Source organism: Thermobia domestica, chromosome 10 (assembly GCF_964235325.1).
Source record: "Thermobia domestica chromosome 10, izTheDome1.hap1.1, whole genome shotgun sequence".
Lineage (NCBI taxonomy): Eukaryota > Metazoa > Arthropoda > Insecta > Zygentoma > Lepismatidae > Thermobia > Thermobia domestica.
The window spans coordinates 155,529,197-155,553,555 of record NC_137463.1 but is presented as its reverse complement, the minus strand read 5'-3'; the positions used below and the strand labels follow the sequence as shown (position 1 = coordinate 155,553,555).

The following is a 24,359-nucleotide window of genomic DNA, read 5'->3' as shown; positions in this document are numbered from 1 at the left end:
ACGAAGACATGTTTCTCAAGATTTTCTATAGATGCAAATTTTCTAAAAACCTGTCCATCTCCTTGAAAACAGGATGCCAAATTTCATCATGGGTTGAAAGTATTCAAAGACTTTATGTTGGTGAACGATGTGGCAGATAGAAGGGTGAAGCTGATACAAGAAAACGGGAGACAAGGACGAGAAAGAAAAACAATATACTAACTAACTAACTCTATGGCCTATGGAACCCGGAGGTTCAATGCCGCGTTCACAAAAGCTCTCCACTGACTTCTATCCTTAGCTAACTGCATCCAGTTTCTACTTTGTATTCCAATCTCTGCGAGATCCATTTTAATATTGTCCTTCCATCTGCGCCTAGGTCTTCCTGATGGTCGTTTTCCGATTGGTCTTCCAGTCAAGACTGTGAAAGCGTTTCTACTTTCTTCCATTCTAGCTACATGACCCGCCCACCTAAGCCTCCTAGACTTCACGACCCTAACAATGTTGGGTAAACCATATAAATTATGTAGTTCCTCGTTATGAAGTTTCCGCCATTCCCCATTCCCGTTCCTCTTGGGTCCGAATATTCGTCTAAGGATCTTGTTCTCAAATACTTTCAGTCTATGTTCTTCCCTCAGAGTAAGTGACCATGTTTCGCAGCCATACAAAACAACAGGCATGATTATCGTTTTGTATATTTTAAACATCAAATTCCTCGACGGAATTCGCGACGACAAGAGATTTTGAACCGGATAGTAACACGAATTCCCTGCTTTTAGTCGACATTTAATTTCTTTGTGAATATGATTTTCCTCTATTAATATTGATCCTAGATATTTGAAACTATCCACTTTATCAAAAGTATTATTTAATATTTTAACGCATCCATAATTTGCTGTATTACGGTTCCGACGCACTTCCATGTATTTAGTTTTCTCTGAATTTACTTCTAAACCCATGTCCCTGCAAGCGTTTAATAAGATCTCTGCATTTCTTTCTATTGTTCTCCTATCATCACCTATTAAATTTACATCATCAGCATATGCCATAACCTGGTGAATACCGTTCAACTGTAGGTCCTGGTTGCTATCTTTGATTTTCCTTATAGCGTATTCCAGAACGAAGTTAAATAATAATGGCGACAATGCATCTCCTTGTTTCAGGCCATTTTCGACGTGAAAGCTCGTGGACAAAAATTTTCCTACCCGAACTTTACTTTGAGATTCATTTAAACATATCTTAATTAATCTAATTAGCTTTCTCGGTATTCCAAATTCTGTAAGGACGTTGTATAATGTTTCTCTCCTAACCGAGTCGTACGCCTTTCTAAAATCAATAAATAGTTGATGTACCGGGGTGTTGTATTCCCACTTTTTTTTCGAGTATTTGGCGAATGGTAAATATTTGGTCGATAGCTGATCGATTCCGTCTAAATCCGCATTAATAATCTCCAATAATTTCATCTGCGTATGGGATCAGTCTTGCTAATAGAATATTTGAAAGGATTTTATAGGATGTTGACAGAAGAGAAATGCCTCTATAATTATTACAGTCAGTTTTGTCGCCTTTCTTGTGAATTGGAACAATGATTGATTCTTTCCACTCTTGTGGCAATTGTTCCTTGTTCCAGATAAGGAGAATGAGTTTGTGTATCTTGTTCCACAATTTTTCGCCTCCAGCTAAAATTAACTCAGCCGGAATTTCATCTACACCCGGAGATTTGTGTTTCTTTAATTTCTTTATAGCAGTTTCTACTTCTATTCGGTTGGGTTCTTGAATATACGGTTCTGCGGTGTGTATCTCCTTTTCTCCACGCACACTAGTTTTCGATTGCGTGTTAAGCAAATCGTCAAAGAAATCTTTCCACCTATTTAAGATGTTATCCGTGTCAGTGAGAACTGTACCGTCAGATTTCTTTAATATATAAGCACGAGGTTGATAGCCTTTCTTAAATTCGTTGATTCCCTTATACATGTCCTGGATGTTTTTATTTTTACTATTATCTTCAAGTTCCTTAATTTTAGCTTTCAGAAAATCGCGTTTCTTTGTTCTAAAAGTTTTGGATGTTTCCCGCCTGATATCTGCGAAATTTTGTGTAGTTATTTCATTCGGAGTTTGTAGCCAGCGTAATTTTGCCTGTTTTCTCTTCTCTGCTAGTTTTATGCATTCCTGGTCGAACCATGGTTTGTTCCTACGTATTTCCGCCTGTCCCAATTTTTCTTTTGCTGAAATTTTAATGCTATCTCTAATTTCAATCCAGGTATCCTCAACACTAGTGCACTCCGAATCTTCTAAAGCCGAGAATCTATTCGAAACTTCAATCTGGTATTTCTCTCTTCTAATTTCTTTAAATTGAATCTCTCCGTTTTCGGACAATGAATATTACCTTTATTCAACGATAACCTCTCTCGTATTATCGCTGCCACCAGGTAGTGGTCAGTGTCACAATCAGCCCCTCTAAACGACCGGACGTCAATTATGCTAGATTGCCTTCTTCTATCTACTTAAACGTGATCAATTTGATTATGTGTTTTCCCGTCTGGTGATGTCCAAGTGTATTTATGAATGTCGCGATGTGAGAATTTTGTATTCTTCACGATTAGGTTTTTGGATGTGGCAAAATTCACGAGTCTAACACCGTTGTCATTACATTCCTTATGCAGACTTTCGTTCCCTATAATCAGTTTGAAAATATCCTCTCGTCCTACCTTCGCATTGAAATCCCCTAGTAGAATTTTCATATGGTATCGTGGGAGTTGGTCAAATATCCGTTCCACTTCTTCGTAAAAACTGTCTTTTATATCGTCATCCTTGTCTTCAGTTGGGGCATGTACATTTAAAACAATAATATCACACCACCGTCCCTTAAGAGTAATAAAAGAAAGTCTGTCAGTGACAAATTCAACCCGTTTAATTGCTGGTAATATACGTTTATGAACGAAAAACTCTGTTCCTAACTGGTGATTTTTGTTTCCTTCCCCGTAAAAAGAACGTAAAATTTCCGGAATTCTCAGATCCATTTCCTTCCCACCTAACTTCCTGAACTCCTACTGCGTCCATCCTGTATTTCTCTAATTCACTCATTACGGATTTTAACGCGCCTGCCCTATAAAGACTCCTAATATTCCATGTTCCAAATCTCATGTCCATTTTCTTTTGCTGAGGTCGTGCCAAGTTATCAGTCCTTGTCCGACGCTTTTGTGAATATTTCTGAACAAGTGCTTTTTTACAGGATGAAGTTGTTAGCCCTACCCAAACCCCCAAGCTGGAGGACCACTCCTAGTCGGCTGTCCGCGACTGCTTATTCAGTATATTCGCAGCTAACAACCCTGCGCAGCTAAACAATATACACCCTGTTTAAAAAAGAATATAAGTATTACGAACAATTATTTTGTCCAAACTATCAATCACTGCGCCTCGGCTCGGCTATTGGAGAAACGAATACATAGTCTAGTTTATATTAATAGCCGCTAGATGTCAGTTGTCTTCCGTTTTCCTTGGTAACCGTCATATGCTTAAAATGGCTACTCCGCAGCAGAAATCATTTTGTGTTCTCGAGTTTGCGAAGTGCAACTCCGTGATTACAGTGCAAAGACGTTTCAGGTTGAGGTACCAAATTGATCCTCCGAATGGGTGGAACATTCGCAGGTGGTATCGACAGTTTGTAGATACAGAATGTGTATGTAAAGGAAAGAGTCCTGGCCGCCCTCGTGCTCCTGAAGAAAATGTTGCACGAATTGAAACTGCTTTCCAACGTAGTCCTTCAAAATCAAATCGTCATGCCAGTCAGGAGTTAGAAGTGCCGACAACAACAATTTGGCGTGTTTTGAGACGTCGGTTGGTTATGAAGTTGTACAAGTTACAACAGTTACAAGCTCTGCGTCCTGATGACAAACGCAAAACGTGTGGCATTTTGTAACGATATTCTGGATGCTATTGACAATGATAACACTTTTGCACAAAGCATCGTATTCAGTGATGAAGCGACTTTCCGTGTTAGTGATCAGGTAAACAAACAAAATGTTCGAAATTGGGGCCTACAGAACCCACATGCAGAAATTGAACATGTACGAGATTCGCCCAAAGTCAATGTGTTTTGTGCGATATCCCGATTATCTGTTTATGGCACATTCTTCTCTAATGGAAACACGGTTAACAGTCAGCAGTATCTCGCTATGTTACAAAACTGGTTGTTTCCGAGGCTGCACGAAGACAAGTGCGTGAATATCTGAATGAAACTCTACCGAACCGTTGGATTGGTGGTCAAGGAGCTGGCGACTTAGCATATCTCAGCTGGCCTTCACGGTCATCGGATGTGAACCCTGTGACTTCTTCCTGTTTTTTTTTTCATTAAAGACAACGTTTATGTACCACCACTCCCACAGAACCTGGAAGAGTTGAAGAACCGGATCCGTACTGTCATAATATCAGTGACGAAGGACATGCTTGCCCGAGTATGGGAGGAATTTGAGTATCGATGTTATATTGTTCGTGTCGCTGATGAAGGACATATTGAACATCTGTAATTTGAACATTGAACTGTAATTTGAAATTGAGAGGTTCGTAAATATGTGTAAAATTTCATATTGGTATTTTTAAAGTTTAATAAATATATGCATTCGAAATACGTATATTCTTTTTGAAACAGGGTGTATACTTCAGATTGTCAGTGAACACAGGAAAAAGAGTATCCAGGTGCTACAAAAATTGGTTTAAACAAGCACTAAAAATTGGCTGGTTAGTCACTGGCTCTAACTTGTATCATTATTCTCATTTTAAATCTTCATTATATAATTATGAATTTTATGTACTTCATGTAAATAATTTCTATATAGGAATGTGCTATTATATAATAACATATATAACTTGTTACTTTTGTGTACCTCTCTTTAAGTACTCCTGCAAACTATGAGGAAAGACAATGTTGAAGGATATTAAACTGTTAATATAAAGGTAATAACTATTACATGAACAGGAATAAATTGAAAATAAAGACTGACCTGTGTTTGTGGTGAAAAACTACCCCAAATATGTCACACGACCCCACTTCTATTTAAACTTTTGGGTCTGAATCCAAGATGGCGGACATCAAGATGATGACCATCATGGTACTACTCAGCTTCAGGTGTGGGTCTATCTCCGCTACCTTTATTTAAAATATGATCCCCTTCCCGTCAGCCGTTTCAAAGTTACAAAGATCTATTTCAAATTTTTGCCATATACTATATATTATAAATGCATTCAAATGTTTAAGTCACTTGGGGGTCAGATAAATATTTTTCAATTGAGACATTTTATTCATGGATTAATTTGGTCCGACATGGAAATAATTTAAGGGCTGGGACAAAGAAATTTAAAAAAAATATCCATATAATTAAGGACCACCCCATTCCATATCCATAGTCTCTTATAGATTGCAACTAGAATAAATAACACACATCAGAAATGAAAATCCATTCTGTCAAGGGAAGAAAACTCAATGAAGTCAAAACTAATTAATCCACATAGGACGTTCACTGCAGTGTGCTCCCTTGGCACAAGTTTTGTCAATTTCACACAAAGTCTCTGGTGCTTGGGGTCCCGGGTTCGATCCCAGCCTCCGCCAAGTAAACTTTCTGGTGGACAAACACCGTGTGTGTGAGTTTTCTCGAGGTTCTCCCGTTCGTCCCACTTTCTTCATTCCACCATTTCATTCATTAATCATTATCACCGTCTCCTTTAGCCTAGCCGGCATAATCGTGGGACGTAAAACTCACAAGATTTCATTTCATTTCGCACAAAGTTAGCATATAACGTTTTTCTTTATACATATATATTTTTACTTGCATATTGTTGGCTGATACGTTTTTAAAAATCATGTTAATGTTTGTGCTCTATTATACTCTATTATACTCGTTTTGAAATTAAACAGCATGAATAATTGTGTAACCAAAGAAATGTATATTTTAAATTTGTAGAAATCTGATACACATTCCAATAAAAGTATTTCTTCTTGGCAAAACTTATATTTTTATTAGTACTTATACTGCGGTGATAGCAGGTGGTGCTCACATTTCACAGTTTGGTACGAAAGTAAAACTTAATCCTAATATTTTCCCACGTAGTTATTTGGTACTTAGAAAATACCAAATACTGCAATAATCTCTGTTGTTGATATGTTCCCCACTCTGGAAAAATAAGTCTTCAATTCAATTACGATTTTATTGTCTTAGATGATAAACTAAACAAGAACGAAGACTATCTCAAAAGCATTGGTTAATTTTGTGTTCTATGAAAAATTACCTAGACACATAAAGAAATTATGTTAATCTTTCATTTCTTAACTGTCTTGAACAAGAAATAGAGATCACACTAATACGCATCTCAGAGTCAAATGCAGAAATAAGTCGATGTGACTACGCTTATTATAAGTAAAACGAAAATACAATATTTCAGTTTAACGTCCCACGTTTATGCCCTTTAGGCTAAGGGAGACAATGCTTATGGCAAGTGAATGATGATGGAAGAATTAGTGGAATAGGGGAAGTGGGAGGAAACGAGAATTCCCCGAGAAAATTAGCGGACATGATGTTGTCTACCACAAACTTACTTGGTCGAGGATCGAACCAAGAATCCGAGGCGCCAGAGGTAAGGGTGTCTAATTCATTAAGGGTGTGTAATTACCGAAGGTCATATCAATAATATTTTAAATACTAACGGGTCTTCCCTAGTAAGATAGTGAAGTCCGCCCTTGATCGAAATTGGGTTTTTATTGATCCAAAATGTTACTTTTGACCTAAAACTATCCAAAATAAATTTTCAACCCCCTACACCACCCTTATCGAATTATCGTATCGTACTGTATATGCTCAAAATTTAATATTTTAAAATTCCGGTGGTTCAAATAATCTGAAAGTTTCACAGATTATATATACATTATTTTCAAAAAAATCGATATGTATTTTTGTGTGTCTGTGTGTGTGTTGAAAATTTCAAAACATCATAGAAAAAGATTTGGGAGGACATATTGCTGATGTTTTTGTTCAAAATGTAATACACTTAGGTACAACACATATTTTTTTTTCAGGACTGAAAGTGATGCAACATTGTCAAAAACACTGAAACTGGAAAACCTTTCTTTTTTTCACAGTTTTTTTTACCATTTTAGGACCCCTCAATGTCAAAACTTAGAATCCAATGTAATATTTAAAAAGAGCACTTTGAAACGCTCTTTATACAGCATATTTTTGGATATCGAACCTCGTTTTTAATTTTTTTCCCCAAGTTTACCTGTCATTCCTTATTTTACAAAAGATCAATTTGAAATATATTTTACACACAATTGCAGTTGTGTTTTTCCAATTCGCAATTTTGGATGCAATTGAATCTTGTAACTTTAAGAATGACGAAATTAAAGCTTTAATGTACAAAGTAATGTCTAAGAATTGAAAAGTAAAGACACATTTAATTTAAGAGAAAACGATATTTGAGTTATAGTTGTATCAATGTGTTTCCATTTCACGTATATATGTTTGAATAAACTTATTTGCTATACATATTCATTTATTTTAACAGAGAAAGCGATAAGATATACAATATATTCTCTGATAATGAGAACAAATCAAAAACCAAACACCATATAATTTGTGGTAATTCATTCAATCTTCGTCGCTGTCTTCGTTGATTGGCATATTTTCAACTTTAGAGCCTGTTTTAAATAAATAAGTGACGAAAGAAAAAGGAAAATCGAGAACTCTGGCAAAGAAAAGTTCGAAGTATTGATCTTGAGGGTCCTAAAATTGTCAACAAATTAAAACTAAAATAAACTTGTTTTCTCACAGTTTCTTGACCATGTTGCCACCACTTTGAGACCTTGAGAAAAACAATATGTTGTAACTAAGGGTATTACAACATTTTGAACATAAATTAGCGATGTGTACCCCCAAATTTTTCTACGATTTTTGAAAATTTTCAACACACAAAAGCAACAAGAAAATGCACATCAATTTAAAAAAATATTCTCATTTACACCTACATAGTATCCTCAATCCGTGAAACTTGCTATTTATTTGGACCACCTCCACCAGAATTTAAAAAAAAAAATTGAGGATATACGATATGATAATTGGATAGGAGCTGGGGTAAGTTGTCGGGAAGTGTTTTGGAGTAGTGTTCAAAAGTAACATTTTGGATCAATAACGACCCAATTTGGATCAAAGGTCTATTTTATTATCTTACTAGCGAAGACCCTTTAGGAATAAAAGCCTTAAACATCTGAATATCAGTGCAGCGTTGACAACTAAAATTTCATCATTGCTTAAAATTACATTAGTTGTACTATAATAAACGACTGTTCTACTCTTTGGTATCTGATTTTTATGCAACAAAGATAATTTATCTGCATTTGTCAAAAATCAAAATGTGGTATCTTAGTATCGTATGTTGGGCGCTCTGCTTGTAGTATGTTTTATACACCATAATCGTATACTTTCACTCCTTTCTGAGCAATTGTATTGCACTCAAATATTTTAGAAGTATTTTATATTTTATAATTGATAAGTGTTTTAAGATCTATCCACTTTCTGATAATGCGTGAGAATTTCAATATTTTTTCCTTAAACCAAACAAATGTCCAAAACCAGAAATAAATATTGATACATTTTTGGGAGATAGAACCGTGTGCGTGGGTTTTCTGTGGGTTCTCTCGTTTCCTCCAACTTTATTCATTCCACCATTTCATTCATTTCTCATCATCACCATCTCCTTTAGCCTAGCCGGCATAACTGTGGGATGTATAACTTAAAAGATTTCATTTCATTTCTGGGAGACAGACTGCCAGGAAAGCCATACTTCCAGGAAACCATTGTACGATTTTGAAGAAATTATGTTGGGTTCAAAGAGGTCAAATCTTACGTAAGCGTTAGTTGCCGTAAGTGTATCTAAGGTAGTAAGTTTGTTAGATGTACCGCAAGAAATAATCTACTGGTCATGATGCCCATTTAACTCATGGCAAAACACCATCTGCAAGTAGTAATAATGGACAAAAGAGGACGTGAGTCACAGGGATCACCGAGCAGAGGAGGACTCATCAGGAACCGTAGAGCGAGTTGTAGAGCTCAATTACCACCTGAAACACCCTCTTGTGATAATTAAAGTCCCAGGTGAGTTGCGGAAAACCCACGGTCGGGTTGTAATTTTCAAGCTGCTGATCATCGCCAACAACGCTTTAGTGTGAAGAAAAGGTGCTGAAGATATTCAAACTTTACCGCCGATGGTCCAAACGCGTAGTATGATAGTTCTTTCATCTTATTTCGAGCATCAAGGTGTGTTTATGAGTGACAGACGCTCAAAGTAGCTTATGCTCCGACTTCTTTCCCTTACATGAGATCATGGCTGCGACTTTGTGATGCTCTCGGCCAAAATTTCCTAATATTCCTTAGTCGTTGTGATTATGATCACAAGACACTTTACCGCCAGTGATTATATGAACATTTGAATGAGCACGCACATTCTATACTCTAGGTGTTGTTTCTCTCCAATGACAAAGATTTCCTAAATGACAATACGTCAGTCCACATCTGTGCTTCCACGAGCATTCGAATGAACTGCAACACGTCCCCTCGCCATCTCAACTATCGCATTTTAACATTATCAATCTGTGGTTAATTCAGAGCTCACATTCCGCATCAAATGTTCTTCCATTCTTGCTGACGAAATGAATGTAGTGCTACGTGAAGAATGGTACAATATTCCTCTAGAACCATTCATAGCATACATATGTCTCTGAAACATGGGTCCTCATATAACATATGTAACTAATCAGAACTGTTCTGGAAGTTGCCGGTAGACCCATGTTATATGAGGACCCATGTTTCCTCTTTGTCCATTTCTATATGTCTCAGTCTAATGTCCGAAAGCGTATAACATATTATTAAATTTTTTCTGACGGTAAATGTAAAGAAAATGTTTACTTTCTTAGTGGCATAATTGTCTCAAAATCGCCTCAATCATTGGTAATTTATTGAGATAAGAATGATCAGCAGATGAAACTTACTATTAAAAGCGATCGACATATGTGCATTTAACTTACAGCAGCTGATATTATTTTTAATTAAAGTGCTTCTAAAACTAGATTTCAATACTTCTTATTTTAACCAATTATATGTCTAGCTTAAGTGGTTGGCTGAACAATTACACCTAAAACATGAGTAGTAATAATCTTGTTTAACAGGTTCGCCACTTGGTCATAAAGTTCATGTAATATGTGGTAGAGAGCTTCAACCAATTTATGGATCTGTTCATTCACTAAACTATAAAATATGGACACATTACATTAATGTGCTGTTGCAGTGTACTATATGCTACTCCATGAAGAATATTTTAGAAGTATTATTGGAAGAACTGTTGTTAGTAAGAGTTGCAGCGTCCTTGATGCTCAGGGAAAGAAATGTGTTTTTTCTTGACTTTTTGCTTAAAGTATAACCCAGTAACTAGAACGAATCAACTAATTTGAAATTACCAACTCTACTTTTTAAATATTATTGCTTCAGGTTATATTATAAAATGCACTTATAAAAACTTAATATATGTCTGCAGGCATGGACACTAATTACTGCTCCAAGCAATGTTTTGAAGTATGTGACAGATTTATGACTATGTTGTTTTAAAATGTACGTTATCAGATGTAAATGCTAAGAGCAACTAATATTTTTATACTTCATTATTTGAATGTAGTTTTGTTTGCAATAAAGGATACATACAACCATTCCTTTCTTTCTGTTTTCAGTGCTACCTCGAGCGTTAATGCCTCCAGATAATATAACAGATCCAATGTTATACGAAAACCAAAGAGCAACATTTGCAAAAAGTCACAATTATACAGACTGTTGTACAGCAAGTAATGTGTCACAAACATGTTTGGGATTTTGTAACATACAAAGTATATTGGAAGGAAATACAGGGCAAGATCCTGAGAACTGTGAAACGGACTTTCCAGCGATAGTGAAATGCATGGCAGGTAAGACTATCATCCTATTTTCCATATCCAGAAATGTCAGAGAAACATCATCCTTTGATTTTTCTATGAGGATATAATATAATTACATTGTATAAACGTCAACTATTTTCTCAATTATCATTTAATACTTATCGTAGGACACTATCGAAAAGATATGTATTTACATTCATTTTTCTTCTAAAATTCAGTACAAGGGCTCTTCAGAAAGTATTCTGTGTGTATTCAAAATATACAGTTTTTAAAAAAATGAAAATTGCATACCAAGTAGCATAACTGAAATGCGTCCAAAGTTACAGGATGTGTATGATTACAGTTTCAGGTTATTGATTACATTCGTGGGTCTCGTAGCGTTTCGCTTTGGTGCTGCTCTGAGTGATACGATAGGGCTGTTTACTGAGTACTCAAGTACTGGAACGTAAACAGGCGAACAGTACACATATGTGCACCACTGTACCTCGTCACCCACAACAGACACAATATGAATACGCTTGATGCGGGACGCAGGTCGGTCTAATGGAGGGTTGCTCCTTGTACCACAAAATTGGTGCACGTATAGAGCTCGCTGGCTCGATAATTATGTGTGTAGAAGCAATGGATAGAATAGAACCGTAGGCAGTGACAGTATGTAAGTAAACCGCGCATTGTAAACACACATCAGGTTGAGGAGATCTTGTCAGTATGAACGTGATAGACTGTATCTACAATATCGAGTACTCTGTTAAATCAATGTGGAGAGAAGGTAAAAGCTTAAATGTTTGCATCGACAGTTCAATAATATCTGCTTATCACTGAGCTGTTGAAACATACATTGGCATTGATTTCCCTCGACGCAGAAACACATTCGTCTCAAACTACAAAAAGTGCATGAATACCGTTGCTAATGTGCTGAGTGACGGCATATATCGTGATGAAAAATCAGCATGCATTGACGAAGGTCACAGTGAGTTTAGTCGCTACGTGATGAGAGAAACTTTCCTTGTAAACGCTACTTCAAGAAAATTGCAAAGACCGATATCTTATTTTTCTGTCAGACAACTCAGGGAGCCATATTTCAATCTGGCATATGTATATATTGTAATGAATTTCTTCGAGCATTGAGGACTTTTGATGTTTACCTCGCCTGTATAGTCACCTCTATTGAATATGTGTGTGATATGGTTGTTCAGCACCTACATTATCACGGTCCTAGAGCAGATATTGCCGATGTCTTACTCTAAATTGTGCACGCAAGCAATTTACTAAACGTTGCCATACAAACACATTCAACGCATATTTGACTCGACGCTACATGTAGAAGCTCGGGTTCCAGCACGTGGTGCCTTCACAGAGTATTAATTTAGCAAGGTTAAAAGTAATGCAATTGTGAAATTGTAATATCTTCTGAAGTTTTGTATTTTTTTACTAAAACAACTAGCGGAAGTCGTGGTGTTCAGATGGACGATCTGCTAAGTTTCATATTATTATTATTATTATTAATGTTGTTATTGTTGTTGTTGTTGTTATAGTAGTAGTAGTAGTAGTAGTAGTAGTAGTAGTAGTAGTAGTAGTAATAGTAGTAGTAGTAGTAGTAGTAGTAGTAGTACTAGTAGTATTGTAGTAATCTTATCAAATGGAATATTTTGGACTCCCCATACGAAAAATTCCTGCGTCATCCCTGACAAAGATTTTTTATTTTCTAAATTCAGCAGTTTTCATTAAAACCTAATGTACCATGGAAATTAAATAAAACGTAGAAGGAACTGAGAATTTCGTTCGAAAATTAATGTTTTGATATATTTTTATTTTCACTTTATTTTTATTTATTTGTTTATTGTATATCGAAGAGTGAATTGCCATATGGAATCATATTGTTCTCCGAATATTATAAGCTATACAACTATCATAAAATATATTTTCTTTTAAGTTCTCTTTTATCTGATAATGATTAAACTTATCTTAAGAATGTTTAAAATGATCCGTTTTCACAGTAGGATTTGTTAAAATATTATGTGCAAAAAGAAGGTACTACGAATAAATTGCATTAATCTCGACTTGATCTTGGTCATTTCAATGAAAGCTAGTTAGTAATTTAGTTGTCCTATTTATAAGAAAAATTAGTTCGAGATGCTATTTACATTCCAGAAGTCGATGGTTGTAAGTGTAAAAATGTATATTCGTGAGTAGTGGTGTTCGTAACGATTGAAATTTCATTCCGTACAAATTCTTCACTCACATCCCGCTTTGCTTATTTTATTTTCTTTCGTTTTTGCAAAATTGACGATCAAAATTTCCAATCAGATCAAAATTAAAAGATATAACAAACAAGTATTGTTTTGTTTGGGGTATCTTTTATCAGACCGCCGTTTCAAATATAGGTGTAGTTACTGTCAAAAGAATAATCTTAAATTTATTATTTAATGGTTTGTCCATTCTTCTTTTTGTGTTTAGTTCCATTTCGTGTAAATTTATTTTAGGTATACTATGTTTGGGGTAAATGAGGTTCCCTAGTAACCTTTAGGTATTCGAGCTATTGATTTCGTTTTTCTATTTTGCTCATTTTTCTCGCAGTTTACTTTGTTTAGTCCGCCCTTGGTTCTGGCTCTGCCAGCTGACCAAGGCTCAAACCTAGTAACTAATGGCAATGAATGCACAACACAACGACAATATTATCATTTTTAAATTTTCTAAAATTCATTTTATGGTACCTTTAAAAACAAATGAATTCCTTGAAAAATACATTTTGTTATAAAATCCTTCTTACCACTATTTTATTTTTGAGATAAAATTTATCTAACACATATAAATTTAATATACTTCTATGCTTTTAGATGGAAGAAATCATGTTCCTTGTTGTATTCAAGAGGGAATCCCAGATATATGCCAAGATGTTTGCAGAGGAGAATACACTGTGATTACTGATAATATAAAAACACATTTTTCGTGTTCTGCTTATACGGAGAAAACATTAGCTTGTATCGTGGAAGGAGTAGGTAAGTTAATATTCAGTGCTTAAGAGTCAAAATAAATATACTGTCTTTATATGCGACTTCCGTCCAGAAAGTTCGGTGAATGATTTATACTGCATGCTGTCTTAAGGTTGTGCCTCCGCCGCGCATCAAGACGTTTAAACACGTTTGCGAGTGGCGGCACTACAAGTGTGCTGATCTTGTGTAAACAGCATATTGTAGAGTGAAATACGGTCGAAACCCAAAAGGTATATCAAAACGAAGAAAAACAAAGTAGAACTCTGTAGGTGGCAACAAAGTAACCTAACGTAAACACATTAAAAATGAATTGTTTACCGCATATCATGGGGGGTTCCGTGGTTAAGGCATGCGACAAGTGATCTCAAGGTCTCCGGATCGGATCCACGTCCGGCAAGTATCTCTTTTTTACTTCAGATTTTTGGTGCTTATTTGGTGACGATGACACATTTTATTATGGTATATTAAAATATTTGAATACTCGGATGTTTCAAGACTTGAACTACCAAATTTTCAGGAATAATAATAGTACTAATAATAATAATTTTCTCGTGGAAGATTAAATGTTAGGAGCTTATCATCGCTCAGGTCATACCGTTACAACCAGAAACGTAACATTTGGCAAGAATATTTCGGTTTTCTTTAGTGTTGCCCACGAGAAGAGGAATTTCTCATTTCGTTCCTAAAACAAACAAAATCGAAACAAAGATTAGCATTTCACACTCGGAATGGAATAAGACTAACTCAATTTATAGCCTCGCTTTGGAGTTGAGAATTGAAACGACACGAAAAGTATTGTTAACATTTCTCGTCTTATCTCGATTCTCGAAGTAGTGTATGTCCATTCTTTAAGTAGCAACTGCTCTCTAAACTGAATCTTGAATTTTATTCGGTTACTTTGTATTTCGCAGCTCATTACATTATGATCTGTGTAGATGTTTTTATAGCAAAGCTTTTATAATTACTTCTGCATATCCTAAGAGTTAGTTTATTATATACATGACTGTTCAGTAATATTCAGTTATTTTATTACAGTTATTTTCCTTAAAAGGTACAGTAGAATACTTTCTACGCGAAACTTCAGTGGAATGTTTCCTTTAATATGTGGGTAGTTCCTGGACGTCACTATCCCTTCCCGAGCTTTACTGTAAGTTTTGGTTAATTTTAGGTCAACTTTAAAAATTTTAATACAATTATTATTATTATTACTGAAGTTTTGTGAACTTAATGGTTCAACCTGTTCCAAAAAGGTTAAGATTAATCTCTTTCTTTATGGTTGCTTCAGTCGTAACCCGCTCAGCTCTGGAGCTTGTGTCCAGTCGGCATTGTCCTGAACAAAGGCCGTGTGTATGTAGGTTTTCTTCAGGTTTTATTTCCTACCACTTTCTTCAGTCCACTATTTCTTTCATTCTCATCATCGACGTCTCCTTTAGCTTAGCCATCACAGTCATGGAACGTAAAACTTAAAAACAATTTTTATTGGGGCTCTTGTGAGTTAATTAGTCCTACTTTCTACATGGATGATACTTTCGTTTAACACTAATTAGTTGTAGGACGTACGCAGGACACGTCTCTCCAACCCCGACTTTTTGTAAATTTACATAATGTTAGAGACGATTTTACAGAATTTAATACAATCGGGATTCATACGGAATTTGTCTTCTACATTATTATTATTATTACTAAAGTTTTCAGACCTGAATATTACTTCTTATTCTAACAAGTTTGAGAGCATTTTGGGTCTCTTTCAGTGGTACACGCCTGTTCACATAAATTTGGAAACTCATTCGTAAGTAAATCCAAAAAAGTAAACCTAGATCCGTCAAATTTCTTCGGATAAAAGAATTCGGATTATGTTTGCGTCATATTGATATTTTAACAAAATATACGTACGAATATAAAAAAAAGAATAGTTTCTATTTTAAAATTTTGGTTGAAGGATATATGGAACGTGTTGGAAATAGTGAACGAAAATATTATTATTATGATTATTATTATTATATTATTATTATTATTATTATTATTATTATTATTATTATTATTATTATTATTATTATTTCTAGCAGTAGTAGTAATAGTGGAATAACTTATGAACAATTCCACAATTGCTGGAAAGAATAACATTTGCTCTTTGTCAGAGACATTTATGATGAGCCTAGAGATGAGCCTGATGTATTCATTAATTTTTGCTAAACACGTTACGCTCTCAGACAATACCAATCAAAGCTGTATACATATGACATCATATTGTTAGTATTTCCCCTGTGTCAATTCTAAAGACAGAGAGAAATTTAATATGTTTCATGTTATTATACATCAGAAATATCAATATTGTAAATTATAAAATCTTCCTTAATTACCTCAGCGAAAATCGAACTTAGGACCTACAAATTACGAAGTGAATGCCCGAGCCACTTCCCTAAGACTTCTCTGTTAAGGAAAAGGAAAAAACTCTCGTGTATGTAGCAAATTGCAGATGTTTACGTTTGAATACCGACGAAACACTCTGATTTCAGTCACAATAATACTATTAATGTGGAATTTGCCATTCATATTGAAAAATGTCTAATTTTTTAAAAATTTTAATAGGAAATGATTGAAACTCATTGTTTGATTCTCTTTTGTGGCGTAAGCACAAAAGTTCATTTTTTTATGTTAAAGTTTTGGAGCAGTTTTCTCCAATGATTATTGGTAAGGATTTTGGGGCACATTAGTATTATTTGTTACAAAAAGCAATAACACTCATCCGCAATGCTAGTCTATTCGTCAGTAACATTCTTTTTGGTAAGGCTTCGTTTTGGTGGTAGAATGCTTAAAAAGGCAATGGTTGGAATGTTACCAAAATCCCAAATTGTATTTTGGAAACGCCAGTTAGCGCAGACTTAATCACAAATGTCACAGAATTAAAGCTCCGATGCTTCTTGCATGTACCACTGACTCATATGGGGCTACAACCCTTCTTTTAAAAATCATGTCTTAACGCTCCATATCCTTATCTGGGACTACCAGAAGGAGGTATTTTTGGGATCAATTAATTTGAAATTCGGTGTATTGTGGTAGAAATATATGTGTATTTTAATATAGGATGTTATTTTGGTAACGCACCGCCTTAGTGGAGCACAGGGGGCGAAACGCATGTTGGTGAATCTTTATATGAATTCCAAATGTTATTCTGGAAATGACAGTAAGCGTCAGATTAATCACCAATTTCACTGAATTAATATTCCGATGCTTCTTGCATGTCTTAGAGACTGATATGGGGCTACAGCCCTCATCTAAAATTTCCATACAAATTCGGCATCCATATCCTTAGCAAGTACATACAAGAAGAAACTTTTTTTGGTGAAATAATGTGAAAATTGGCGTTCTTGTAGTAATAAACGGTATGCGTTTTTAAAATTTGGGTTGCTACTTTGGTAAGGCAGCGCCTCAGGGGGCACAAGGGACGAAACATATGATCTTTAAAAAATTTCCAAAGTGCGTTCTGGAATTGCCAATGAGCGTCAGGTTTTTCACGAATGTCACAGAATTAATACTCTGATGCATCTTGCACGTGCCAGTTACTAATATGGGCGGTTACCTAAACTACATTTTGCAACATATCTACTAGATGACTTGAAACAGAGAATTGTCCAGAGTCTATTGATGATTACTGTAGATACGTTGGAGAAGATGTTCGCAATGGCTATAGTAAATCGCATTACTTTATGTCTTGCTCTTTCATTAGGTCGTGTTGAATAAATGTAAGTTGATTTTGTCTGTCTTATAGGTTAATGATTTTTATTATTTTTAAACAATTAATGATGATAGAGCCACAAATTGTTTTCAAGAAGATATAACTTTGAAGAAATGATTCTTATTCCTCGCGAGGCATTTGTTTCTACTACAACCATGTGTCCATAGTATACGATTTCTTGGTGTATTTATGTGTGTAGTACATACGAGTAAGTCATTGTCTAGAAACTGGGTTCATAGTATTATTGTGTAACAAGTATGAAAAAGCCACGCTCTTTTTACGAATGAAGAAAACAATATTGAAATGTAAAGCTAACCTACTAAACTTGTAATTTTCAAAATGTTACTAAACATTAAGATTTTGTGTGTGTGTGTGTGTGTGTGCGTGTGTGGTTCATGTTGTCATTTTATGTTCTTTTTCGAGCTGTTTCTTTTAAGTGGGCAGATAGTACATTGCTGAATTGTGAGTGTGATTTTGCGCTGTAATAATAGTCCCAATTGAATTTTAACAAGTGCAAATTTTTAATCATATTCCAGTGACACCATAACAACAAAACTAAACGCATAATCTGTTACACTGATAGTATTTAATCATTTGCAGTGGATTTGAGATTTTTTTAAAAAACAAAAGAAATAATGAGAAAAGGCATGACATCTACTTTCTTCCCGTATATCCTTGATAAGGATATTTTTGGTGATTTTTAGAAGGGAAGCTGGAGCCCCGTATCTGTCATTGGCATACGCAAAGAGCATCGGAATATTGATTCTGTGACATTAATAATTTATCTGACGCTCATTTTTGTTTCTAGAACAGAATTTGGCATTTTTATATAAAAAGTCCTCAATTATTTCTCCCCCTTTGTCCTACTAAAGCGGCGCGTTACCAAAATAACATCCCAAATTCGAAAATCTCATTTTTCGTTACTACAATAACACCAAATTTCAAACTAATTGATCAAAAAAATTGCTTCTTCTGGTATGTCCCTACAAGGGATATTTATTGTAAATTGTTCATTTGATTTTTAGAAGAGAGGTTGTAGCCTTACATTAGTCATTGGCACATCCAAGGAGCATTGCAGTATTAATTCTGTGACGTTCGTGATTAATCTGACGCTCACTGGCGTTTCCACAATAACTTTTGGAATTCATATAAAGATTCACAATTATACGTTTACCCCCTGTGCTCCCCTAAAGTGGTGCGTTACCAAAATAATATTTTATATTAAAACACATATACCTTTCTACTATAATAACATCGAATTTCACGTTAATTGATCCAAAAAATACCTTCTCCTGGTAGTCCCTGCTAAGGATATTTATGGTGATTTCTAGAAGTGGGGCTGTAGTCCCATATCAGTCACACGCACAAGCAAGGAACATCATAGCATATTTTTTGGGAAAGTTTCGAAAGATATATAATGTTTCGTTTTATTTTGCGGTATTATGAATTTGCTGTTTCACTTTTAAATGGATTTACGATTCCCCATATCTTTTCTCTATACATTTTTGTGTGAACAGGTAAGAACAGAAGATACAAGTGGTTTTCGGTTCGGTTCGGTTTGGTTTCGGTTAACTGTTTTGAAAATGAAATGAAATGAAATCTTTGCGTTTAATGTCCTGCAAATATTCCTATTAGGTTAAGCAAGTTAATCAGGATGGACAAATTAGTGCAATGAGAAAGTGGGAGGAAACGGAAATGTCCCGAGAAAACCCAGGAGCACGATGTTGTCCACCTCAAGCTTACTTGCCTTGGAAACGAACCAGGTATTCCACACATCAGGTAGTTCAGTGGCCGTGATCTATGGAACGATTCCCAGTGGGAGAGCTTTAAATTTAAATGTCCTCCATTTCTGTGTTCGTTTCCCTGTCGTTCAAAGTTACTGAAAGTAACTGTAAAACGAGTAGAAAAGACAGATAAGTTACTAGGAATCAGAAAACAGTGGTATGAAGCACCAGCTTCCAGATAAGGGTTTGAATGATTCTTAAGACCACTTTCTCCTTCATGTCCTTGCATGTTTCTATGTCTGTTTTGTTTTCTAATTTAAATTTAAATTATCTCGGCTATAGTATTTTATCATGACCGAAAACAGTTTCGTCAATATTAAAATATAAACGTGTGCAATTTGCTACATACACGAGTGTTATTTTCCTCTCACTTAACAGAGCAGTCTTAGAGTAGTAGTTTGAGCGTTTGCTTCGTAACTTTGGAATCCTGAGTTCGATTCTCGCTGAGCTAATTAAGGAAAATATTTATCATTAACAATATTGATGTTTCTGCTGTATAATAACATGAAACATATTCAATTTGTCTCGGTCTTATAATTGAAACTATGTTCTTCACGGGCGAAATACTAACAACATGACGTCACATGTATACAGCCTTGATTTGTCCTGTCTCAGAATGTAACGTGTTTAGCAAACAATTAATTTATATACCAGGCTCATCATTAGGACTTACTATGAGCCGTAAATGTCTCTGACCAAAAGCAAAAGTTATTCTTTCCAGCAATTGTAGAATTGTTCGTAACTTATTCCACTATTACTACCACTGCTAGAAATAGTAATAATATTTTTGTTCGCCATTTCCAACACGTTCCGTATATCCGTTCAACCAAAATTTGTAAATAGGAATTATTCTTTTTTATATTCGTATGTATATTTTGCTTAAAAAATCAATATAACGCGTACATGATCTGAATCCTTTCACCCAAAGAATTGTGACGGTTCTAGGCGTACTTTTTTACTGAACAAGTTTCCAAATTTACGTGAACCGGAGTGTACCACTGAAACAGCCCTAAAATGACCTTTATCTTGATAGCATAAAATTGAATAGAAATTGACGTTTCAAACCTTTAGTAATAATAAAAATAATAATAATAATAATAATAATAATAATAATAATAATAATAATAATAATAATAATAATAATATAGATTATATATTCGATATTAGGACAGATTGTATTAAAATCTGTGAAAATCGCTCCTAACATTAGGCAAAAGTTACAAAATAGTAAAAATTGGAGAGAAATGTCCGTGCCACCAGGGCATATCCCGTGTACAGGTCCCTACAACTACCCAATTGTTAAACGAAAAGTTTCCAATAAAATTTCATGTAGAAAGTAGGGCTGCTATAATCACAAGAGCCCAAATAAAAATTGTTTTTAGGTTTTACGTTGCGGCCGTTTAATTGTTATGCCAGCTACCCTTTGATGTGAAAGCCCCTGCACCTAGTGGCTCACTTGCCAGTAAATCTCGACACGTCGAAGGATTGCTGCTAGTGTGCCGCTAGTGTGAAAGATTACTGGGTTTATTCGAGTCGAAGGAGATATTTAGATTAGGTGTGTTGAAGTTAGCACCGCGTAGCAGCGAGAACTTTTGTTTGTTCCGCGCTCCTTCGGTTCGTCGCGAAAAATCGCGAAGGGACCAACATGAACTATCGCCAGTGATGTGCATGCGCTTGTTATTATATATTATTGTTTTCCTGAAAAATTGCTCCTAAAGTGAGCTCCAGAAGTCAAGGGTAACCCCTGCCTCTATATCATGAAGTGAAAAATTTTGAGATGAATATGTATAATTGTATGAATTTAGATAGCAAATGTCTATAATCATTTGAAAGTGAATATGGAAGAAACATGAAATAATGTATATAAACGCGTGTCATTTTGTTATTAAATTACATAGCAATTGATCCCAAACGGTTATTGTCGAACATACACAGTCATAGGAGCACTCGGATTAGCCAAATTAAAAGACATCAGAGATTTATCCCTCTACAAGCGATGTTTTCTTCATTGCCTCCATGGCCAGGTCGGAAAGGCACGCGCATATTAGTTGGTGGTTCGCGCCTACCCTGGTGTAGTTTTTACTTCTTTTAGTGTTTTATAGACTCACCTTAATGTAAATAAGTGACGCATATAGGCAATTTAACATATTTTGGGACAGTAATTTTGCTGTTCATTGGCGTTTTCTCGCGTCTCTGCCGTTGGTGGTCCGCTGGTGGTATAATTTTCAAAATGGAAGTAAGGCCATCGCGGATCGTAGCTGTGGGATCGCAAACTTTTGGCAAGATGCAACTAGTTGCCCTTCGGTGGTCCATCAACGGTTGTGGCATGAGGTAAGCTAAAGAAGACGTCGATGATGAGAATGAAAGAAATAGTGAAATTAGAAAGTGGGAGGAAATAGAACCCCAGGAAAAACTACTCACACTTCATTTGTTGAGGGCAATGACGACTGAGCGGAAGTTGGGATAGATGCAGGGACACAAGATTCAGAGCTTAGCGGGCTACGACAGAAAAAACCATAAAGAAAGAGCTTAATCTTTTTGAAACAGGTTGAACCATTAAGTCCAAAAAATCTTCAATAATAATAATAATAATAATAATAATAATAATAATAATAATAATAATAATAATAATAATAATGGTATTTAAATTTTTTAAGTTGACCTAAAATTAGGCAAAACTTAAATAATAGTCGGGATTTCAGGGACAGGGTCCTGACCTCCAGGACATATCTCTGCAACTACCCGCATATTAAGCAAAGCATTCCACTAAGGTTTCGTGTAGACAGTATTCTACTGTACGTTTTAAGGAAAATAAGTGTAATAAAAATAACTGACTATCACTGAACATAATGTGCATAATAAACTAGCTTTTAGGATATGCGGACGTAATTATAAAAGCTTTGTTATAAAAGTACCTAAACAGATCATAATTCGATGAGCTGCTAAATACAAAGTAACAGCATAGCATTCAAAATTCAGTGTCAGAGCAATTGTTACTTAAGGAATGGACAGACACTATTTTCAGAACCGAGATAAGACGAGAAATGTAAGCGATACTTTTCGTCTCGTCTCGATTCTCATCTCCAAAGAGACGACAATTTCAGTTAGCCTTATCCCGTCCCAATTATCAAATGTTAATTCTCTTCTCGATTTTGTTTGTTTTGTTTTAGGAACGAAATGAGAAATTCCTCTTCTCGTGGGCAACACTAAACAAAACGGTATGACCTGAGTGATGACAAGCTTCTGTATCTTAATATTCTACGGAATAATAACAATATCAATTATTATTATTATTCCTGAAACATTGGTAGTTCAAGTATTGAAACATCCTTGTATTCAAATATCTGAAGATAATAAAAGGTGTCTCACCGCCACCAAATGGACACGAAAAATTCTGAAGTGAAAAAAATTGTTTCAAGCATAGGATCCGATCCGAGGACCTCCAGATTACTTATCGCGCGCCTTAACTACTGAACCGCGATCACTACGCGAAAAATGATCCATCTTTAGAGTGTTTACGTTAAATTTCTTTGTCTCCACTTACAAAGTTCTACTTCTTGTTTCTTTCTTTCAAATGTATTTCGTATTACTTTTATGATGGTATAAGTCAATAATCTTTTCCATAGTTTATATTAATAACCTGAGTTGTTCTTAAACCTTTGGTTTACAATTTTGTTTCTTCTCCCCACGAAACTACAGATATGACAGATTTAATTCTTTACTCTGCATTTGATTCCAAAGCAGTCGCCATTACCTGGTAAAGTACATATATCGTCCAGGATTCATAAAATTGATTCCAGGAAGCGTTGAAGAATGTAGACCTGCGACAAAAAAAAATCTTCTTTCAGATAGTAATGTATTATTTACTACACAAGGCGCTTCTTTTAGATTTTAGCGTAATTAATTAAATACCTACCAAGACACACAGGTTTCTAAGATAGAAAAGAAATAATGTGTCACACTCAAGATTTCTTCAAGAAAGAAGGTTGTCTTAACCGACACTTGGCTACTTAAGCTATCATTCGGCAAGCCGAAAGTTTCTGTGTTGCTTTATTTTTTTCAAACTTTTGTTTCCGTTCTTTCTCTCTCCGAGCATCATTTCATGGCACAACTCTCAAGTTAGTAGAATCCGGCATTACTAAGAGAATAGTCGAGGTGTTATAGGCGCTGTGCTAGAAATCCTAAGGTCTTGGGTTGAAATTCCCTGTACGGCAATTTTATATTTGTAAATTTAATTTGTTCTTTCAGGGTATATAATGACTTCTCTTTGCTCAAAGTTCTCCATCTAAAGATGAAATTAAAGAATCATGCACATATTAACTTAGAGAAGGAGAGAGTCGAGATATCTCCAATTGCAATATTATCAGAAAGATTCATTGATATTCATATTTGATTATGTTTTAGTTCATTTTTTTATTCTTCGTTACAAAATTACAGCCCTCGGGTACTTAGAATATAGCAAGGAATAGTGAATGATATATTATTGCGTATTACAAGAGAAAACTAGTATTCTTTTGATATCGTATCTGCTTCTAATAAAAACATGCTGGTGTTATTAATTGGGGATTAAATTACAGAAACTCATATTATGTACACAAAAATATATTTGTCATATATGAAACATGTGACATGTTTTCTATTGATGCAATGGTTTTCGCAAATTGAACTGACACATATTGCACATCTTTTTACTTTCTTAGATTGTCTTTCTTTTTCTTTTCGTTTTTCCTTTTTCGTTTGATTTTCCGAAGACACTGGAAATCACTAATATAACTCCAGAAGATATTCTTGTTAGCTTTAATGTGTAAATGAAAAACAAAAATAGTAATAATACAATTTTTTTATAAAATAAAAATTATGATGGTTTTGCTGAGAAAAAATATTCTCGCGAAACAAAATTG

General features: G+C 35.1%; 1 protein-coding gene across 5 annotated transcripts in view; it reads left to right on the top strand.

Moving 5' to 3' along the window:
• LOC145662786 (Ig-like and fibronectin type-III domain-containing protein 2) overlaps positions 1-24,359 on the top strand; it is a 1,216,055-nt gene that overhangs the window by 912,888 nt on the left and 278,808 nt on the right. For all 5 annotated transcript variants that reach the window (XM_081728668.1, XM_081728663.1, XM_081728665.1 and 2 more), the window contains 2 exons: positions 10,745-10,975; positions 13,783-13,944. In XM_081728668.1, the coding sequence (XP_081584794.1) occupies positions 10,745-10,975; positions 13,783-13,944 (393 nt within the window). The remainder of the gene's footprint in view (positions 1-10,744; positions 10,976-13,782; positions 13,945-24,359) is intronic.